General features: G+C 48.9%; 7 protein-coding genes across 7 annotated transcripts; 3 read left to right on the plus strand and 4 right to left on the minus strand.

Annotated features, from left to right (window-relative positions):
* Positions 1–70: 70 nt before the first annotated feature.
* Positions 71–1,752, minus strand: EDB91DRAFT_1290408 (uncharacterized protein; the record flags this gene model as incomplete). Its single annotated transcript, XM_041324839.1, has 8 exons — positions 71–105; positions 157–184; positions 240–327; positions 374–625; positions 681–827; positions 899–1,070; positions 1,130–1,259; positions 1,318–1,752. Coding segments are annotated over 8 exons (1,287 nt in total), but the record flags the coding sequence as incomplete, so codon positions are not given.
* Positions 1,753–4,904: 3,152 nt separating this feature from the next.
* EDB91DRAFT_480687 (uncharacterized protein) lies at positions 4,905–6,137 on the plus strand. Its single transcript, XM_041327406.1, has 2 exons — positions 4,905–5,165; positions 5,212–6,137. Exons 1-2 carry the CDS (start codon positions 5,142–5,144, stop codon positions 6,061–6,063), a joined length of 876 nt encoding a protein of 291 aa, XP_041176010.1. The 5' UTR covers positions 4,905–5,141; the 3' UTR covers positions 6,064–6,137.
* A 1,392-nt stretch (positions 6,138–7,529) lies between these two features.
* On the plus strand, positions 7,530–11,326 carry EDB91DRAFT_1237881 (uncharacterized protein; the record flags this gene model as incomplete). Its single annotated transcript, XM_041321641.1, has 10 exons — positions 7,530–7,599; positions 8,089–8,507; positions 8,560–8,997; positions 9,035–9,516; positions 9,538–10,015; positions 10,046–10,320; positions 10,360–10,587; positions 10,634–11,014; positions 11,073–11,194; positions 11,250–11,326. 10 exons carry the CDS (start codon positions 7,530–7,532, stop codon positions 11,324–11,326), a joined length of 2,970 nt encoding a protein of 989 aa, XP_041176011.1.
* A 256-nt stretch (positions 11,327–11,582) lies between these two features.
* Positions 11,583–13,314, minus strand: EDB91DRAFT_1140291 (WD40-repeat-containing domain protein). Its single transcript, XM_041318958.1, has 8 exons — positions 13,235–13,314; positions 13,164–13,182; positions 12,950–13,111; positions 12,674–12,895; positions 12,375–12,616; positions 12,227–12,316; positions 12,032–12,171; positions 11,583–11,971 (listed from the first exon to the last, which is right to left on the minus strand). The coding sequence occupies exons 1-8, from the start codon at positions 13,235–13,237 to the stop codon at positions 11,845–11,847; spliced, it is 1,005 nt and encodes a 334-aa protein (XP_041176012.1). The 5' UTR covers positions 13,238–13,314; the 3' UTR covers positions 11,583–11,844.
* Positions 13,309–14,591, minus strand: EDB91DRAFT_1224264 (TPR-like protein). The gene is made up of 4 exons (XM_041320950.1): positions 14,255–14,591; positions 14,019–14,199; positions 13,798–13,972; positions 13,309–13,749 (listed from the first exon to the last, which is right to left on the minus strand). The coding sequence occupies exons 1-4, from the start codon at positions 14,526–14,528 to the stop codon at positions 13,513–13,515; spliced, it is 867 nt and encodes a 288-aa protein (XP_041176013.1). The 5' UTR covers positions 14,529–14,591; the 3' UTR covers positions 13,309–13,512.
* Positions 14,592–14,674: 83 nt separating this feature from the next.
* EDB91DRAFT_1140299 (serine-tRNA ligase) lies at positions 14,675–16,933 on the minus strand. Its single transcript, XM_041318959.1, has 8 exons — positions 16,451–16,933; positions 16,259–16,329; positions 16,046–16,168; positions 15,872–15,995; positions 15,626–15,819; positions 15,139–15,568; positions 14,940–15,079; positions 14,675–14,879 (listed from the first exon to the last, which is right to left on the minus strand). Exons 1-8 carry the CDS (start codon positions 16,584–16,586, stop codon positions 14,778–14,780), a joined length of 1,320 nt encoding a protein of 439 aa, XP_041176014.1. The 5' UTR covers positions 16,587–16,933; the 3' UTR covers positions 14,675–14,777.
* A 240-nt stretch (positions 16,934–17,173) lies between these two features.
* EDB91DRAFT_1249641 (uncharacterized protein) lies at positions 17,174–17,891 on the plus strand (the record flags this gene model as incomplete). Its single annotated transcript, XM_041323120.1, has 2 exons — positions 17,174–17,243; positions 17,341–17,891. 2 exons carry the CDS (start codon positions 17,174–17,176, stop codon positions 17,889–17,891), a joined length of 621 nt encoding a protein of 206 aa, XP_041176015.1.
* Positions 17,892–18,525: the final 634 nt, after the last annotated feature.

Consider the following 18,525-nt stretch of genomic DNA (forward strand, 5'->3'; position numbering starts at 1 on the left):
TAGCCCTAAGCGAATGCGAACATGATATATCACCGTAAGAATATCACAGGTATGCTCTACTCCGCAGTCCGTACTTTCTTTCCAGGAAAGCTGATATATCTTGAGCTAGAGGAAACCAATCATGACGACGCGAACAAAAGACAAAATGTCACTTACAAAGCTCCTCTGGCGATTCTTGTGGAATCTGAGGAACAGACAGCTCATCCAGGCTTTTCACAAGAGGCGAAACATCGGCTTACCAGATGCCCAGCCGAGTGGATCACTACATTAGATGAATTAGCAGGCCTTCTCCACACTCGGACCCTCGTGGCTTGTTCGCCCATAATCCTGAACAAAAATCAGCAGAGCGGAGCCCACCACGGGGAAATCGTACCCTTTGTCTTTGGGCTTTCCTGGAACGACCCAGCGTAGTTCTATTTGCTCATCTACCCTTTCCAGTAGCTCCCATGCTTCGTGCGATCCCATATGATCTGCAAACACCAAAGCCTCGTGTAGACCTGACATCTTCAGCTTCACGCCCCCTTGGGAGTCATCGCACAGGCCATAGGTAACATATGATTGTAGGGTATCAGCATGCCAAGCTCCGAAGAATGGGGACGCCTTGAATGAACGTAATGCATGCTCACTTATGGTATCTTACTTGAGTCCTTAAGTAGAAGTCACCACAACATCACACTCACCGCGACGGCCAGCAGTCGCGTCTGGCAAGGGCGCCGACCGACATCATCGGCAGGTAATTGTCGGGATAGCTTTCATTTTGGACCACTACTGGATCCACGAGAACCATCGAGGAGAATAGCGCAGGGAAATTGACAGCCGCTAGTATCCTGTATTGAAATCGAAACTGGATCAGAGTATTGTTGCTGGTAATAGAACGTACGAAGAGCAGCCCCCAAACGAATGCCCAACAGTAACAAGCGAGCGGGATGAAAATCCTTTAGCCTTCCGGTATTCACTAATTGTCTCCGGCAGAAGATATAGATGGGTGGGTAGAGCTGTCGACGAGGCATCTTCTGGTAAGTAGTGTAACAGGAAATGTGCAATATCCCGCGCATTGTCTGTCCAATCATCTAGCATAAAAGGTTCAACTGAGCACTTGAATTGAATGCGTTGAACCAAGGTGCCTCACATATGCCACTGAGATGTGTCTCGTTGACCAATGCAGCATCACCATGCTGGACAGCCTCCCAAGACCACACTTCGTCGATCAGTGAGGCTGCGTTTGACGATAATAAATATCGCAGAGTTGTTTCCCATATCTATACCACATTCAGTAGATGTCCCGAGAGATGATTCGTGTCAAGCAGACGACAGTACCTCCTTGGGAAACCCGTTTGCATGAGCAAGGAACAAAGTCAATCCCTTCGTCCCATTTGCAAGTCTCTTCGCATATCGGTTGACGCAGTTCCACAAAGGCTTCTCGCTTCTTTCTCCGCCTAACCTTCCATGCACGAAGCGCTCTTGTCGCTCAACAATTTCGGCGGTAAGCCGCTGGATATCTTGTTTCCGTTCTGAGGCATTCGTCGAGAATTCGGGGACCACAGGCAATGGGATATCCGGAGTTAGTCTTGGACAAGCAGCAGGCACAAGGTGGGTGCTAACAATATAATTATCGTTGAATAACTCGTTCCGAGGAGGGGATGGTAGTGGTGGCTTTTCTAAGCCTTCGGAACGCGTGTGGAATGGCAATAATGGCCTGGGGTTCACTGTCGTCCACTGGGGAGTCGGTTCAAACGGATATGTTGAGGTCATACTGGCCGTTATCGTCGTTCGAGGAAGAAGTAGAGTTAACGCCTGTTACACGATCGCTCACCGGCATTCGGATAAACTGATCATGGGATAATCATGGGATAATTTGTGCAACCGGCTACGTAGAAACCAAGTAACGACTCGGATGCAGAAGTGTTTGAGCGGGCAAGTAGCTAGGGCAAGTGCATCCACTTGAAGTCTCCGAAATTCAAAAAAACAATGTCATCAAGAGTGGTGGGACAAGAGTAGGTAAGTACCAGCGTCTACAACACAAGTATCACGTATTTAGAACTTGAAGAGGGCGTTTCTTTGAAGAAATTGTACGAGATACGAGCTGTGGTAGAATTATTATTGTTATTGTATTACAGTAAGTACATGGAGGATATTGTGGTGTCCAGGACTTAGGGTTGCCGTCGGATTATCAGTGACCGCAAACATCATCCGAGTGCCACTACGATTCACGAAGGATATCACAAAGCTTTCATGTCACCACCGGAACGTCCACACAAAAAAAAATACAGTTGACCTGTATTCAAGTTGTAGATGGGTGGATAAAACCTTCAAAGATGCATCTTCCGGTAAGTAGTGTACCAGGAAGTGTGCGATATCCCGCGCATTGTCTAGTCAATCGTCTAGCAACAAAGGTTCAACTTAGCCTTTGGATGTAACGCGTTATGGCAAAGTGCCTCACAGATGCCGCTGAGATTTGCCTCGTTGGCCGATGCAGCATCACCATGCTGAACAGTCTCCCAACACAACACCTAGTCGATCAGTGAGGCTGAGGTCACGATAATGAATATCGCAGAGTGATTTCCCATATCTATATCATATTCAGTACATGGTATGATTTGCGTCGAGTAGATGAGTACCTCCTTGGGAAAACCAGTTGCACGAGTAAGGAACAACGTCAATCCTTTCCTCCCATCTTGACCTCTCTTCGCATATCGGTTAACCACAAAAGCTTCTCGTTTCCTTCTCCACCCAACCTTCCCTGCACGAAGCAATCTTGTCGCTCAGTAATTTCGACGACAATCCGCTGGATATCTTGTCTTCGTTCTAAGGCATTTGTCGAAAATTTTGGAACCACAGGCAATGGTATGTCCGGTGTTAGTCTTGGACAAGCAGCAGGCACCATGTGGGTGCTAATAATGTAATTGTCGTTGAACAGCTCGTTCTGAGGAGGGGACGGCAACGGAGGCTTCTCTAAGACTTCGCGTCGCGTGCAAAATGGCAGGATCGGCCTAGGGTTTACTGTCATTCACTAGGGAGTCGATTCAAAAGGATATGTCGAAGTCATACTGGCGGTCATCGTCACATTCGAGGGAAGGAGAGGGGAGAGCTAACGCTGGCCATGATTGATGCATTAATGACCGCTCCACAATTCGCTCCCCGGTATTCGGGCTAGCACAGTCAAGCAGCCAATGCTATGTAGCAATGTCAGTGAGGTGGGCAGAGCTCGGCCGGCTTGGCAGCACTGGTTGTCCCTGGCAGATGGACCGGCAGACCTTCATGCTTCCAGACCAAAGGCTGGCATAATACTGAGCTCGACATCAAGTGCTTTCGTAAGTTCCATACCCTTTTAAGTTTCCATTAAACGATGAGGTCCACAGTTGTGTCACTGTTAGACGAGTCTCAAAATCGTCGAAGGCGACTAACACGACAACAAAGACCTAGATCAGGCTGAATGAATAGACCATGTGAGCCAGATACATACTTAATCTGCGCTGAAGCATACCTGCATTCGGAATAGACCACCACGACGATAGGAGATTCGAGCAAAAGTGGTTCACATTAACTTTATGACAAGCAACATTAATATTGACCGAACACATTTCACAGGAGTTTTAGCTAAGGCCTAATCCTTTTCCTATCCTAGTGTGTAGTCTTTCTAACCCTTTTCATGTAGTCCTACTTGCGCTAATTTTTTCATGCATTCCCCAATTCCCCAACGTGTTCTCCCTAATACTTTTCATATTGTCACTGTATGATCATTACAACAACATGTAGAATTGAGCAGTCCTATTAAATAAATCAAATATTTAAATAACTCAGGAAGCCGGACTGCCGTCGGCAGAAACTTGCTTATGCAGGCGTATTCGGTCTCTTCAATATATCTATCTTCTTTCTCCATCGCTGTTCTCCACCCCTTTGGTGTTACCTGAGCAAGAACTCACGACGTCAGACAGGTGTTGTAAGAGACATTGAAAGTCTTGAATGTTTGGCTTTGTTGCGCTCAATCACGTGGGTCTAAAGACGGGTTGGAAATCTTGCAAGCAATTGTAAGTACTGTAAGAAACGCACGGATGAACTTAGATTCATGAAAAGCTCGCCCTCCCGACTTTCTGAATCGTTTCCAATAACTCATAAGTAAGTACTAGTTACATGATATATGATATAACCTTAGTATTGGCCTACCAAGCCGTAGTCTGCACCCGTCCACGTATCATGTCGACATCAGTGCCATAATGTCGTGATGTCGAGTCTCACCGCGAGGCCATCATAGTATAGCAACCACGGGTCCCCGCCATATGGCTTGTGCTTCACTGACTCGGCTGGCGAACGCTCCATTTGGCAATGCAGCCTGGGACAAGATTTTGTCCAAAGGCAAATTGATATGGTCAGCACGGCATGTTTGACACCCACCACACTTACTGGATGATCCTAGCGGTCGGCCCATCTCAGTAGAGTTCGTTGTGCCACTGGGTGTCGTTCAATATCTGACCGTTGACTCGGGTAACCTTCTTACGATGGGTGTCATAGGGCTGGTAATTGAATGGAATAATGCCAATCGGATGTAGCACCGGGATACAGTCACCATGAAGGGTTGATGGGTGCAATATTGCAAACTTCTTGAACATTGGCTCAAGTCGTCGAGATCTTGATAATGGCTGGATTCACGGTATAAAATGATGTAGATCGACCGAGTCGACATTCATCGTATGCATCTATTGCAGACTGAGGTGCGTACGAAGTTTCGAAGCTCTTTTCCATACTTGCACTCGACGTTACACGGTTACAGCAGAAGCGAGGCTGTGTTTAAGTCGAAGCACTATGTGGCGGTCAACCATCCGTAATTTCGGCTTGGCATGACAGTCGATCATAAAGACTTTCCTTTTTCAGACAGTCGCTGGTCGCTGCTAACGTTGGCGATGCCGTCCAAAAAAGTTAGCACCCCGATATCCAATTTACGTCCGTCGTGACCGTTGATATAAAGGGCGGCGCTGCCGAAGACATGTAATATTTTTCTTTCCCTTTGTTCTCTCCAAAACACTTTCGTTCATCTTCATAACAGACTTTTACACTCATATATCCTATTTTATACGGTATTGCACTGGGTGCATTTGAGCCGTCAAGTCTTGTTCGCTTTGTAGGCTTCGGCTGCGCACGTACAAATGTTGAGTGTCCGAAACAGTCTTGTGAGTCTCCCTTTACTTCGATTGTGTCCGAAACTCATTAAAGCAGGCTGGACATGACGTATCGGGAGACGCAGCTTCCGCTTACGTTCCAGATCCCGAACGGACTCGGAACATTCGACTTGCTCTCGAGAGCTTAGATACTACCTTGGCTCACAAGTACCATCAAGAGAGCCATAGTCCCATATTTTGCTCTGGCGTTCCTTCCTTATCTACCCCTACCACGCCTCCAAAAGTGCATACAGTCCTTCGGCACAAGAAAAAATACAGGCCTCCCCCTTTGATATTGGATGTACAGCATTCTGCACAGCAATGTCCAAGGTCGATCCTTGATCCGATTCCTACGGAGCCACAAAGCCGACTACTCAAGTCCCAACGTAGTCTGCCCATTCTACGGACTGTACCTGTGACAGTACCCACTCACGCATATCGGTCATCTATTACCTTTGCTTTTCCTACTTCCTCTCCTGCCACCACAGTGACACCTACCCCAACCTATTTGACCGTGCCTTCTGTGCAACCCCCCCTCTCACCGTTGACACCGCCCCCGCCGTCCCCATCAACGACGAAGCGTAAGCGTTTCTCAAGGCTGTGCCGCAAGTTTGGCGAGTCCCCGCCCCCTGAGCTCGTCTTTGGTGGGGGTCCTGCGGCCACAGAGGCTCGCGGTGGCATGCAGAAGAATGCCTTAGCTCCTACCATGGAGGAGGACGAAGATCTGGACACGGCTAGTAGTGAGGGAACGAGCGAGGATCATCATCCATCCTCGCTTTTCATGAAAGACGCCGATAAACTTCATCATATCCCAAAGCAGTACGGCACAGCTTGGTTGCTGGAGAGGAAAGGACGGCGCGTCACGCAGCGCAATTACGAGGACGTAATGAAACGCCTGAGGATGCTTTGAACGCTCCAGTGCTCATACATCACGTTTCATTCGTTTCGCCCGTTGCTGTTTGTGAATATTCGTTATAATATTTATCATAGCGTAGAGCGCCTTTTCATCGACTGCTGTCATTGTGCGATAATTTTTCAAGGACATACACATATATTATTAATTGTAATACATACTTGCGTAGATGTCATCGAATTGCAGTGTCGAAAGACGAGCCCCACCTGCAGTGTGAACAGCATGGGAGTAGACGAAGTATCGGCATAGAGCTTGACAGAGGTGTATCCGTCCTGAATGCGATCTACAGAACCGACGAACCATAGACGAGCACCAACGGAAGGTCACTGAAGAAACGTTGGTACCACGAGTCACCTTGATCAGTACTAACAGGGTCATGACGCGATTGATTAGCATATGGACACGGTACCCATACGTCAATCAAACGAATGGATTGTCTATCCATAAATGTATGCCCCACATCGCGGGACACTGATGCCCTGAATGTATGACTTGACCAGTAAGGTGACGCAACGTCTTCCACAATGCATACAACCAGATTCAGGCGATATATTATGCGCGCTGCCTATGCCAAGAGCTGGCTAGAAGGTCGAGTTAAAATGTGGGGTCTACTGCCATCGAGAAGGTCTGGGACTGAATTGATCTGCGGCGCCCGGGCCAAGCGAAGTGAAAAGTTCCCGTCAATTTGACGTCACGGGATCGTTCGCGATTACATGTGTTCGCAGCGAGGCTTCATGGAAAGTTGGAGAAAGTGCGCTCGTGGAGTAAATGGTGGAGCAAGTATGGCTCTGATGTGGCGCCAGATGTAGTAAATTTCTTTACAGCAACCCAACGCAAACGAAACTTCCTACGTGGCAGACTTTGTCGTTCCGGCGCTTCTCTTTGTTCGTCGATGGGTTATCGTTCGGTCAAAAACTGAAACATTTTTGAGGGCAAGAGAAGAAAGAGAATTGATCTATAGCGATTTGGATTACTAGCCTTGTGAGTTTTTCCAATGAATTTGTATGAAAGATGCAAGGTAGTTGAATGGGAAGAAGAAAAGAGGTGTGGCTTGGTCGTTGTTTGCCTCGGTGATGACCCAATGTTTGTGCTAGCACACGCTTAACATTGTCCACGATCCTCTATCCTCCGCTTTCCCCTTTATCTCGACGTCAAAACCGACTTTGAAGACGAACAAAATTATATTTGAGCGTTGTTCATGTTAGTTAGGTTTCTTTGATGTCTGGTAAAGCGCCTCCAAAGGGACCAAGAGCGCTTCTGAGTTCTTTGCCTGTCTCATCGTCACAGCAAGCTTCGACCTCGACACCTTCAACATCGGCTTCACCTGGTGCTGGAACAAGTAAAATTGGTGCTCCTCCACCAACAGGACCTCGACTCCTGAATGGTGTCCCAACTCAGCCCCGAGGTAAACCACCCGGAAAGCCTTTTGTAAATGGCTACGTCGGGCCACAAACTACTGCACCATGTATAATAAATGCACCAACGGGTCCAAGATCGACGCAGAAGGGAAAACAAGCGGATTCAACATCAAATGTACGTTCTTTATTGAAAGAGTCATTTCTTGGATATGAATGTCATTTTTACAGTCGAGTCCACATGCATCTGCTTCGCCAGTTCAGGGTCACACTGAAACTTCACCAGTCGCGAGTACAAGTAAACTCGCGCCTGTAACTGTTGCTGATGGTGTACGACCACATCAACCTGTCAAGATCTCTTTTTCAATTAATCGACGTACTTCACTCACGGAGTCGCGTCCTCGACCACCTCAGCCTACTGAAGAGCCTCCCCCACCACCCCCACCCTCAGGACCACCTCCTTCAGACGTTCCACCTCCACCGCCACCTCCACCACACTCGCCGCCTCCTGCGCCGCCTCCAGCTACCCCGTCGTCGAGCTCGCCACCGCCACCACCACCACCTGCATCACGGCCTTCCTCCCCACAGCCACCACCACCAGTGTCTGCTCTTCGACCTCCTTCGCCCCCGCCTCTATCTCCGTCACCCCCACCACAAGACTTGTCAGATCACGCGCCCTCACCCCCACCTTCTAAATCGCCCTCACCTCCTCCTCAACCTCCAGAACCCGTTGCATCATCATCGAAACCGCCACCACCGAAATTTTATTCCCTTCCTCCCCCTCCTCCATGGCCTCCCTCCCGTTCCGAATATCCTGCAGGCAAGAATTTCAGAGTCATTTATGACCCTGCCATCGACAAGGATCGTGACGGACGTTTTCGCGCTTTGATCGAGAAGATTCGACCTACACAGGAAGGTTCGGAACAGCCTCGGATTAAGGGAAAGGGAAAGGGCAAAGAGACGCTCACGCGATATAATGGGGAAGTGATCGAAGGCGAGCCACAACCTACGACAAGCGACCCCCGCAAGGCACCAGGATACAAGAAGCGTCCCCACCGAGACGCGTTCCATGAAATTCGGTACGAGGTGCGTGGCGTTACCAATATCATGTAATGAAGTCTATTGACGCGTCGTAAAGTATGATGCCAACTCGACAGGTCCACCACCCCCCACAGCTGTGCTGATCATGAATTTGTCACCCCTAATACCTACGCAGTCAATACGTCGCGTCTTCAGTGCACATGGCAGGATCTCATCATTCGATCCGCAAATTGACATGCAGTCCGGGGTCGCACTTGGTATCGTGTTCATCCGGTACCAGACACATGAGGAGGCCAAGTCATGTGTGGAGCGCACCCATGGAAAGAAATTTGGCACAAGCATTGGAATGGCTGATGGGGATGAACTGAAAGTGGTTTTTGACGGCGAAGGTCTCAAACTGAAGGCAGTCCGGAAAGAACTAGAAGAGCGGAAACATCGCGACAGAGAGGAGAAAAGAAGGAAGGAGAAGGAAGCCAAGGCTCCGACATTACCACCTGCACCCATACCCGCACCCGCATCCGCATCCATACCGAAAGTTCAGACTCCCAGCTCGACACATACACCCGTCCCAGCCCACATGGCGACCGAGTCACCAGCTCCCACCGCGCCCTGCACACATCCCCTACACAAACGGACGCCTATCACCTCCCCGCGGCAGAAAAGCACCACCTGTCATGAAAGCTAAGATGATGAATTCGGCACTGAGTAATCGTTTTCCAGCAGTAAATGACCTCGCGCCCATGTCGTCTTCACAATCATCATCATCAACACCCATCCATACTCGAGGTCGTCCTTCACATCATGGTTCTAGTCACGCTCCAGCTCCTCCTTCCCGCTCACCTTCGCCTATCTCCCGTCGCCCAGGACAAGGGCGTCACCAACAGCAGAGAGAGGCTACTAGTGCCACTGTCATCGACGCCCTCGCCAAGAACGGCTTTGAACATGTCCGAATCGACCTCACTGGTGGTGCCATGATATCTATCCGAGAGGAGGATGTGCGTGCGTTCTTCAAAGACTTCAAGGTCGACTGCGTACTGCGAGATCATAACGCTTGGTATGTTGCGTTTCAAACGAGCGACTCCGCGCGACGTGCAGCCATGGTGCTCAGCTCGCGGACTCTTGGACACCACTCGGTAACGCTGTCAGCTTGCCCTCCTCCTTCTCATGTCGCGCCTGTGGCTGCCGAAAAGACCAGCTGGACACAAGAGGAAATAGTTCAGCAAGCAACAGACACCATCGTCAAGGAGCTCAAAGTTCTTTTGGAAAAGGACATCACTGAACGGGTGGCTGCAGCAGATCTACGGAAGTTGGTCGCAGACGAGAAGGCGAAGGTTGCAGAGACAAAAGCCAAGGAGGGTTCAGAGATAACCAACGAGCAACGGCCAGCTGAAAAGCGAGGTCTGAAAGGACTTTCCTTTCGGAAGCCGAAGAGAGTCAGGGATGAGGAAGCGAAGGCAGTCGTGGTCGAAGAAGAAGCCCCCCATATCGAGCCGGAAGAACCTGCACCCGTAGAGCCACCAAAGAAAAAGCGGAAGAAAGACGTTGTCACGAGGGTTACTAGGGTTGCTGATTCGGACTTGGAGTCCGAGGATGAGGAGAACCTTGCTCCTGAGCCCCGGAAGCGGGCCGTCTCCGAGGCTCGCGATGAGGAACAGGAGCCTGTGAAGAAGAAGCCGAAGAAGGATGCTGTGCTTGAGGATGAAGAACAGCATAAGAGAGCCTTGTCGAAGAAGAAGGTCACGAAGAAAAAGTCAGCAGCCAAGGTGGTTGTCGATGAGGTCATCCGACCCGACGAGTTGGATTTCAATGTTCCTGCTACAGCCAACATCCACATTTCAAAGGTGGAATCGGTTTCGCGGTCGCTTTCTCCCGTGCCAGAACCACCGCGACCTCCAAGTCTTCCTCCCGATCCACTCGAACAAGGTATATGCGACGACGACGAGGACCTATATTTCGCTCGGCTGGCTATGTCGAATGGCGCTTCGACCCCGCCACTCGTCCCCCCGCCTACTACCGATGCTTTACCAGCATTTCGGAAGCATCTCACAGGTTCAGCACGTACCGAAGGCTACTACAAGATCTCCCACGCAGAGAAATCTGCTTATGTCGCTCAATACGCCCTGCGGTCCACGACTGTTGAGGATGTCACCCCAGCTGAACCACCCGCACAGCCCGTCACCTTCTTCCCGCTCCAATCGTGCCAATGCTCGCCGACGTGCTCAAGGCCTGGAGGAGATCAACCAGGTGCAACGTGCTGTGGCTCTTTCAAAGGGAGAGACAGCCGCTGTGGAACTGAGCATCAAATTCAACCAACTCCAAACGCGGAAAAAACATCTACGCTTTGCTAGGTCTCCGATTCACGACTGGGGCTTGTACGCTATGGAAAGGATCGCCCGAGGGGAGATGGTCATCGAGTATGTTGGCGAGATCATCCGCGCTCAAGTCGCCGACAAGCGTGAAAAGGTGTACGAGCGACAGGGTATCGGAAGCAGTTACCTGTTTCGTATCGATGAAGACCTTGTGGTTGACGCCACGAAGAAGGGTAATCTTGGGTAAGCCCCCCTCTCACACCTTAAGTAATCCAGCTGCTGAATGGAGACTTTCCCTAAGACGTCTCATTAATCATTCATGCGATCCAAACTGCACTGCCAAAATTATCACCATCAACGGCGAGAAGAAGATTGTCATCTATGCGAAGCAGGATATCGAACTGGGCGATGAAATTACCTATGGTCAGTCATGCACGACAGCCTATATTTGACTCTACTGACGCAAAACGCTCTGCAGATTACCATTTCCCTATCGAGCATGATAAGATCCCATGCTTATGTGGTTCTGCGAAGTGTCGCGGTTATCTCAACTAGAAATGTTTGACGTTATCCACTTCGCTCTACATTGCATCTTCATACCCATTCAATGCTATCGACTAATCCACACTGCGTTATGTATCACTCACCTCTTGCACGTCTCCTTCACATGGCATTGTTTATTAATGATCACCGGTTTCCCCTGCTCGACGGGTCTGGCTTTTGCTTTAGTGAATCTTTCAGGAGTTACTCTTTCAGTGATAGCTTCAGGCACTTGCAACGAATCCTGCTTACGTGGCACTTGGCAAGTTCTGATGGCGAGAAAGTCGATTATGATCTGAAGCGAGGTCAAGTTTTCACCAGAGGGGAGTTCCAGACAGCAACTGTTGACATCCATGGCCTTCTCATTCCCTTACACTCTGGACGAACGTGATCCCGCGCCAATCATGCAGGAACCGATAACTTACTTCACAGCGCACATGTCAGTAAATCCTAGAGTCACCCCGGATACGCAATGGAATCGTTTTACTAGGTCATAGTAAGCAGCAGAATGTCGCGCAAGTGGCAATACGTATTCAATCCTCGATCTCGAGATCTCCATACGGCTTTGCTCTGAAGTAAGACTCATCGAAGTGATGAACCCGTACAAACCCATCTTCTCCTCCGGAAGCATAGCTCGTGCCAGCGGGATGAACAGCAAGCCTGGTGGTCAATCCATAAGAATGAGAAATCATCGGAAAAAAAGTAAATTGGGAAACTGACGTGTTGATGGGTCCGAAATGACCCTTTACTCTGCCAACCTCCTCTTCAAAGACCTTATGCCAAAACCGGGTCTCAAATTTGCCTTGCCGCAGCGACGTAGTTGTGACCTGCATGGCTTCCTGACCACCCCCCACAAGAACCTGTGCGCATAATCCGCCATATGAGCAAGGTCTAAAATACAAATTATCGACCTACGTATGGTTTGTTGGGTGCTAGTGATGCACTGTTCAAAGGTGTCTCCGTCGTAAAGGTTTTCAGTACTCGGAGAGTTTTTGTGTCATGTATCTAAACGAATGATGTATCGTGAGCCAAGTACCTTTGTAATCGATAGCTAGAAACTCGCCCGAGCAGTTTTGTCTTTGCTACTTGTTACGAAGTAGCTGCGATCGGGGGATAATTGCAAATCGGTGACAACATCCATATGCGCACGTTCGTTATTGAGAACTTCTGTCCCAGTAACGATGTCAAAAAGAGCGACTTTTCCAGACTCGTGACCGGTTAAGACCAGGTTTGGTGTGTGTGCGAACGCGCAAACAGTGGCCTTGGACCCTATGGGATTGAACATATGTTCTGGTTCCAGTGATTCTGAAGGGTAGCGGATGCATCAGGAGCGATCGAGGATAATATCTCCATCTTACGCACGAGCCGTTCCATCTCCATCACGGTTCAACTTGAACACTCGTATGGCACCTTGAAAGCCCATGCGTTGCTCAGTAATGCATACGACACGTTCGTCATCGTCGCTAAATGATACACGTTTCACAGCCGTCGGGAACTCCCAAACATAAAGGCATTTGCCGTCGGATACGTTCCATAGACGCAGCTCATTGTCAGCGGATCCAGAGACAAGAAATCTTGATTGTGCTGCCGGATATCAGTCAAGATCCGTGGTACCATGGCGTAGAAAAAGGGCCGTACAATCAACGTCGATCGTCCACACTGTGCCATTGTGGCCCTCGTATGTACCTAGGCGTTCACCGTTATGTGAGAACCAAACGTTGATGATATGGTCTTTTGAGCATGAGAACAGCAAGTCCCCTTCTGCATTGAACTTGATTTGAGTGAGGGATCGTTCGTGACCTGTGAGACGGAAAATTAGATCACAGTTAAAGAGTTTATAAGTCGACTTTGCCTTGTAATAAAATTGGCCTCTAAGATGAAATGATCAGTATGAAATAACATTCAAGTCTATGCATGTCCAACCATGTTCAATATCTGAACAGCACGTCGAGCTGATGGATCAGTGAAGCTGTATAACGTGTTCGAGGTTTAGAGGAGAAAAGATTTCTAACAATTTGCGACTACCGCATTCGGAAGTTGTATCGAAGACTGAGCATTTACAGGTCAGCCCGCCTGGTGCATTATTTACATGGGTCAATGACGAGACGCTATGCCATCTACGCTAGTACAGTAATGTGAAGGTGAACAGTCCGAGGTACGTTACAGGTGAGCTAAATGTTGAATGGCACAAGTCCATTCCATCAGAGAATATCTACCTCGTCCTTGAGTGTCCTCTTGATCTTCAACAATATTCCTGTCTTCCAATTATCCAACTTCGTAACCTGATCGTACTCGAAGACTGCGGTCGTGAAGCTTTGCTCATCGCCTTCGGTTACGAGTGCGCACATGTCTTCTAGGAACTTGCATTCCCGAGTTGAGCTGAACGTGACATCTTTCGACTTGAAGACCTCGATGTCTCGCTGTGCTTTGCCAATATCCTGAGACATGATGAGAATGTGAGTGGGTCACATCAATGAGAAACATACTTTCATGGCGAGTGCACAAAGGCCTGATCGTAACCAATAATCTTTCACGCTGTACTTTGTCAGGTTCGACTTCAGCGCGTAATTCGCTACCATCTCATAAAGCTGTATAGCCCCTTTGTAATCTTCGACTTCAGCACAGAGGTCCGCAGCATCCTTGCGACATGCACTAGCCGTTCTGTGACACAGTGAGCAGGTGTCTGCTCTGTGAAAACCATACGTACGCAGCAGCATCCTCCTGGTCATACCACTCAGCGGCTCGCTGGAAGCTGTCACATGCCTTCGCGATGTCAGTTAATTCGTGTTGATAGAGCTGGCCAATCTCCTTTTCTCTGTCTGCTGCCTGGCGGAACCTGCCCGCCTTGGTGAGATGCGTGATCGTGCAACCCAAAGCCTGAATCGCCACTGCAAAGACAGATCAGCATCAGTAAGTTACATCAAGCATGCGGGGAAAACATACATTGTGGGTCGTCTTTCTTGTATGCTTTGGCAGCATTCCACCAAGCATTGGCTGCATCATTGATTTCGTCGCACTTTTCTCTGCACTCTGCTTCTCTTGCAAATGCGTCGCCAGCCACCTTAAATTGCTTCTCGAGCCGGAAAGAGTTGGCAGCTTGTTGGTACAGGTCCCCTGCCTCCTCCCACTTGGTTGATGAAGAAGAGAACCATCCGGTCGAAGAGTTTGCCTTCTTATCCGCTTTCTCTAGAAGAATCTCCGCTGGTGATTTGGGCATCGTGGTTGTGGAGAGTCGGGACACTGATTCATCGGGAGGCGCAACCGGGGACGGGCAACGCCCTCTGTTACGCTTACATAAGGTCCCCATAACCCTTTAGGCGTTACTTTTGCCTCATAGAGGGGCTGGTCACCAGTCTAGTTACTTACACGTACATTCATGACTACCGTCGCCTCCCCAATGGAAGGTGATAAAGTATGTGAGATGCGACCCATGTTCTACTAACACAAAACCGAATATATAAGACATCTATGCCTGCTTTCTCTGCAAGTTCTTCGGCAGCTCCTTCACCCATGGCAAGAAGTCCCGTCCCTGCATATACGGCCTGAGTACCTCAGGTATAATGAGACCCTGACAGCATATACAGTATTAACGTCAATCCCTCATGTCACAAAAAGAAAAGAGGCGTACATCTGGCGTCTGATAATTCTCGACCAAACAGCACAATGCGCGCTCCGTGGCGCACATCGTTCCGTTGAGCATGTGCACATAGACTTTCCGTTGCTGGTCCTTCGCTTTGAGACCACAACGGATTTCTAGCCGCCTGCTCTCTGTAGTTGTTATCGAGTCAACCGTCAACGGGAAGTTCACGGATAGAAATCTAACTTACGATAATCTGTGCAATTCGAGCAGGAAACGAGTTCTTTGTATGCACCTTGGAATGGGAACCACGCCTCCAGATCGCATTTCTTTGACGCTGCAAGGTTCAGTGCACCACTGACGATAGCCACTACACGGTAAGAGAGACCCAGGCTCTGATAGAACGCTTCACTGTTCCCCAGCATGGTATCGAATGCATTCCAGCTCTCTTCGGGAGCGGTGAGGACGAACTGTTCAACCTTCTCAAACTGGTGCACACGGAAGATACCCCACATATCACGTCCAGCGGAGCCTGCTTCTTTACGGAAACATGTCGAATATCCAGCGTAGTATATAGGAAGCTGGGTTTTGGGGTCTTCGAACCATTCGTCTTGGTGGAACGCCGAAATGGGCTGTTCCGAGGTCGCGATGAGATATTTCTCCTCGTCATTGGCAATAACCTAAGTGTGATGATACCGATTAGTTTTGAATGACAGTATCTACTAACTTCGTCATGCCTTGTACAGTTCCTCATCGAACTGGTCAAGTTGCGCGGTCTTTGCCATGACGTCTTTATTGATGATGAATGGCGGTTGGACCTTTTTGTATCCATTTTTGCGGAGGAAGTCGAGGGCATATGTAATAAGGGCTTGGTTGAGGTCAACACCATCATTTGTGAGGAAGTAGCCACGGTGACCTGCGACCTTAGCACCTGGTGCACTAGTTCAGTACCCGATGGAATGCGATTGTAGTGGGAAACAAACCTCGATCAAGGTCCATTGCGTCTAGTCTGAGTAAAACTTCGTGGTGAGGCATAATGCCCGTCTTCCTTTCTACTTGACCATTGGGGCCATCTGGATGCCAAGTTCGGAGCGTTACATTGTCATCCTAAACCATTCTGTCAGCTTGACCGGGGAGATAGCATCTCGGAGACTCACCTCCGTCAAGCTAAATGGGACATCCTTCGCTACGATATTTCCTACAGTTGAAGCTTTCTTCCGCATCTCCACCTCGAAATCACGGGTCTCTTTGCGTTTCGCGTCTACCTGTGCATCTAACTCCTTTTGGCAGCAACAAGGTCATCTGCTGGTTGTTTGGCCTATGAGAGATCATGAATTCAAGTAAGGTAGTCAAGAAACGTCAATAAGAACCTTCTTCTTGGCTGCGATCTCTTTTTGCACTGCGTTGACTTGCTTGCTCAGGCCATTCGCCTCAAAATCCACTAAATATACAATCAGTACATGGGTTTCATATTCAAAGATAAAGCGTTTCGAGAGGTCTCAAGATCGTGCTTTTGAGAGGGCGATTCGGCTCGCCGATCATGAAAGGAAATCATAACTCACTCTTCACCCACTCTGTGTACATGTCTATAACCTGATCGACCAGCTCTACCGATTCTCCTCGTTTCCGCTGCGATTCACGAATATCCTCGGCATTCCCTCCTTTGCTGTCTATGAAGCTGGTCACGTCAAGCGTCATGGTAGTTAGATTTCTCTTCTAGTTTCGATTAAGCTTCTGGATCGTTAGCGATGGAGAAGGCGAGGATTAGTGTGATTCAAAAGCGAACAGAGAATGCTCGAGATCGAGGGTATCAGCTAGTATATGTCGATAGGTGTAGCGTCAGGAATCAGGATGATTTGCTATCCTTTGATCTCTTCTTACTGCAATAACCCTTCGAGTCATTGATCACGTTACGTAAGCGCGACGCTTGCTTCGCACTGAAATGTTCAGGCAGTGCACCGAGTCACTATGGAGAATATGGCTCTACGCCCCTGCACGCGAGCCCGCGGCCTCTCCCTTGTGGATGCTCGCATTTTAACGAATTTTGACTAGAAAGAAGAAGCAACGACGTTTAAATTTAATTGAACAAAGTTGCAACACCATAAGACCAAACAAAGGTCAACACAACATTCAACGGTTCGCGTCGTTTGAACGTTGTAAACTCAGTTTCTGGTGTACGTAGTAGTACATCAGCCACCCAACAGTATTGGTGTACCATAACCCTCGCTTGCCCCAGCTCCTATTTTTTTTTGCCTCTATCATTTCGCCTGACACGTGTTATATCAATGTTCCAGTTCATACGTCGTGTTTCGACTTCATTTCTGCCACGCCCAGATCGGCCCTGGAGAGATGACGGTGAGTCGTGCTTCATGTCCCAACATGGTGATCTGATGGTCTTCTGGAACTGACGCGTTATCGCATGATTGTGGCATTCAACTGATCCGATATGCAGCAACGTCTAATGCACCCACGATAGGTCGAAAGAGGCGCTTCAGCTTCGTTGAGGATGACGACGACGATTCTACTTCTACGGGTATCAAGAAACTTAGGGGGGACTCCGTGCAGGCTGAAGGCAGCGCCCCTCCAATAGCAGCAGTTCCGGATCAGAAGGAGGGAGAGGATGTTAAGTCAGTGACGCAGGGGGTAGAGGACGTGGAATTAGAGGATAAGAATAAGAAGGTGGACACATCCCCCGGCCCTGAGGAGATTCCTTTGCCAGATTCTCCCGGTGGAACCCCACAACTAGATATAAACCCAATGGAAGAAGCGGTCACGGGTCCAGAGGAGGAGGCTGAAGAGAAAGGCGCCCAAGATGACTCGGACACCGATTCGGTTGCTTCTTCATCTAAAGTGGTTGTGGACGAGGAACAGCCTGAGGATGATTCAAAGGATGATACCAAGGCACCTCCTACCTCAATAGCTGTTTCCGTTGAGGATGCACCTACCGCCGAAGGCACACCTACTTCCGATGATACCCCAGCACCCACAGAGACCAATGTATGACGCGAACCATACCCTCGCTTTTACGATGTTCATTGCTATATTTATCAATGGATCTGAGTACGCCTCGGTGCGTAGATCTAGTTGTTGATGAATGGATGGATAAAGGATGGATTGCACGCTGGATGGTGCAGAAGAGGGTTCTGCTAACGACTTACGATACCAATACCTGACGCTGTTTATACGTACTCCTACTAATTCCTCGCTCCCCTGTTGCTTGCTATCAATGTATTCAGAACAATGATTATATGGCTGTGTGATCGATATCATGCAGATATCCGAGGATGATCACGAGTCTAAATCACCGCTCTATCAGCCACAATACGTAATGATGGTCTTTGACTCTTCTCTGTCTCCTTTACTTACTTATAGGCAGGCTAAATATGAGCAAGATAATGATAGTCGTCCATCATTAGTCTTCTCCTATCGCATTCCCCTCCACTGATGACACCACTAGGTGGCCATGGAAGAAACATATGTACACGTGCTGAGTCCGTGAATGTTCATTTCAAGCGGCGGCCACGACTGGTCCTGCATGCAGTATCCTTTCATTCACATTACTCGTGTTGCCTAACGCAGTGTTGTGTATATGTGCTTAACAGGCAACTGCCAGCAAGCACACATCCGATTCAGCACT

Source organism: Suillus paluster, assembly GCF_016628075.1.
Source record: "Suillus paluster strain FC165 chromosome Unknown EDB91scaffold_35, whole genome shotgun sequence".
Lineage (NCBI taxonomy): Eukaryota > Fungi > Basidiomycota > Agaricomycetes > Boletales > Suillaceae > Suillus > Suillus paluster.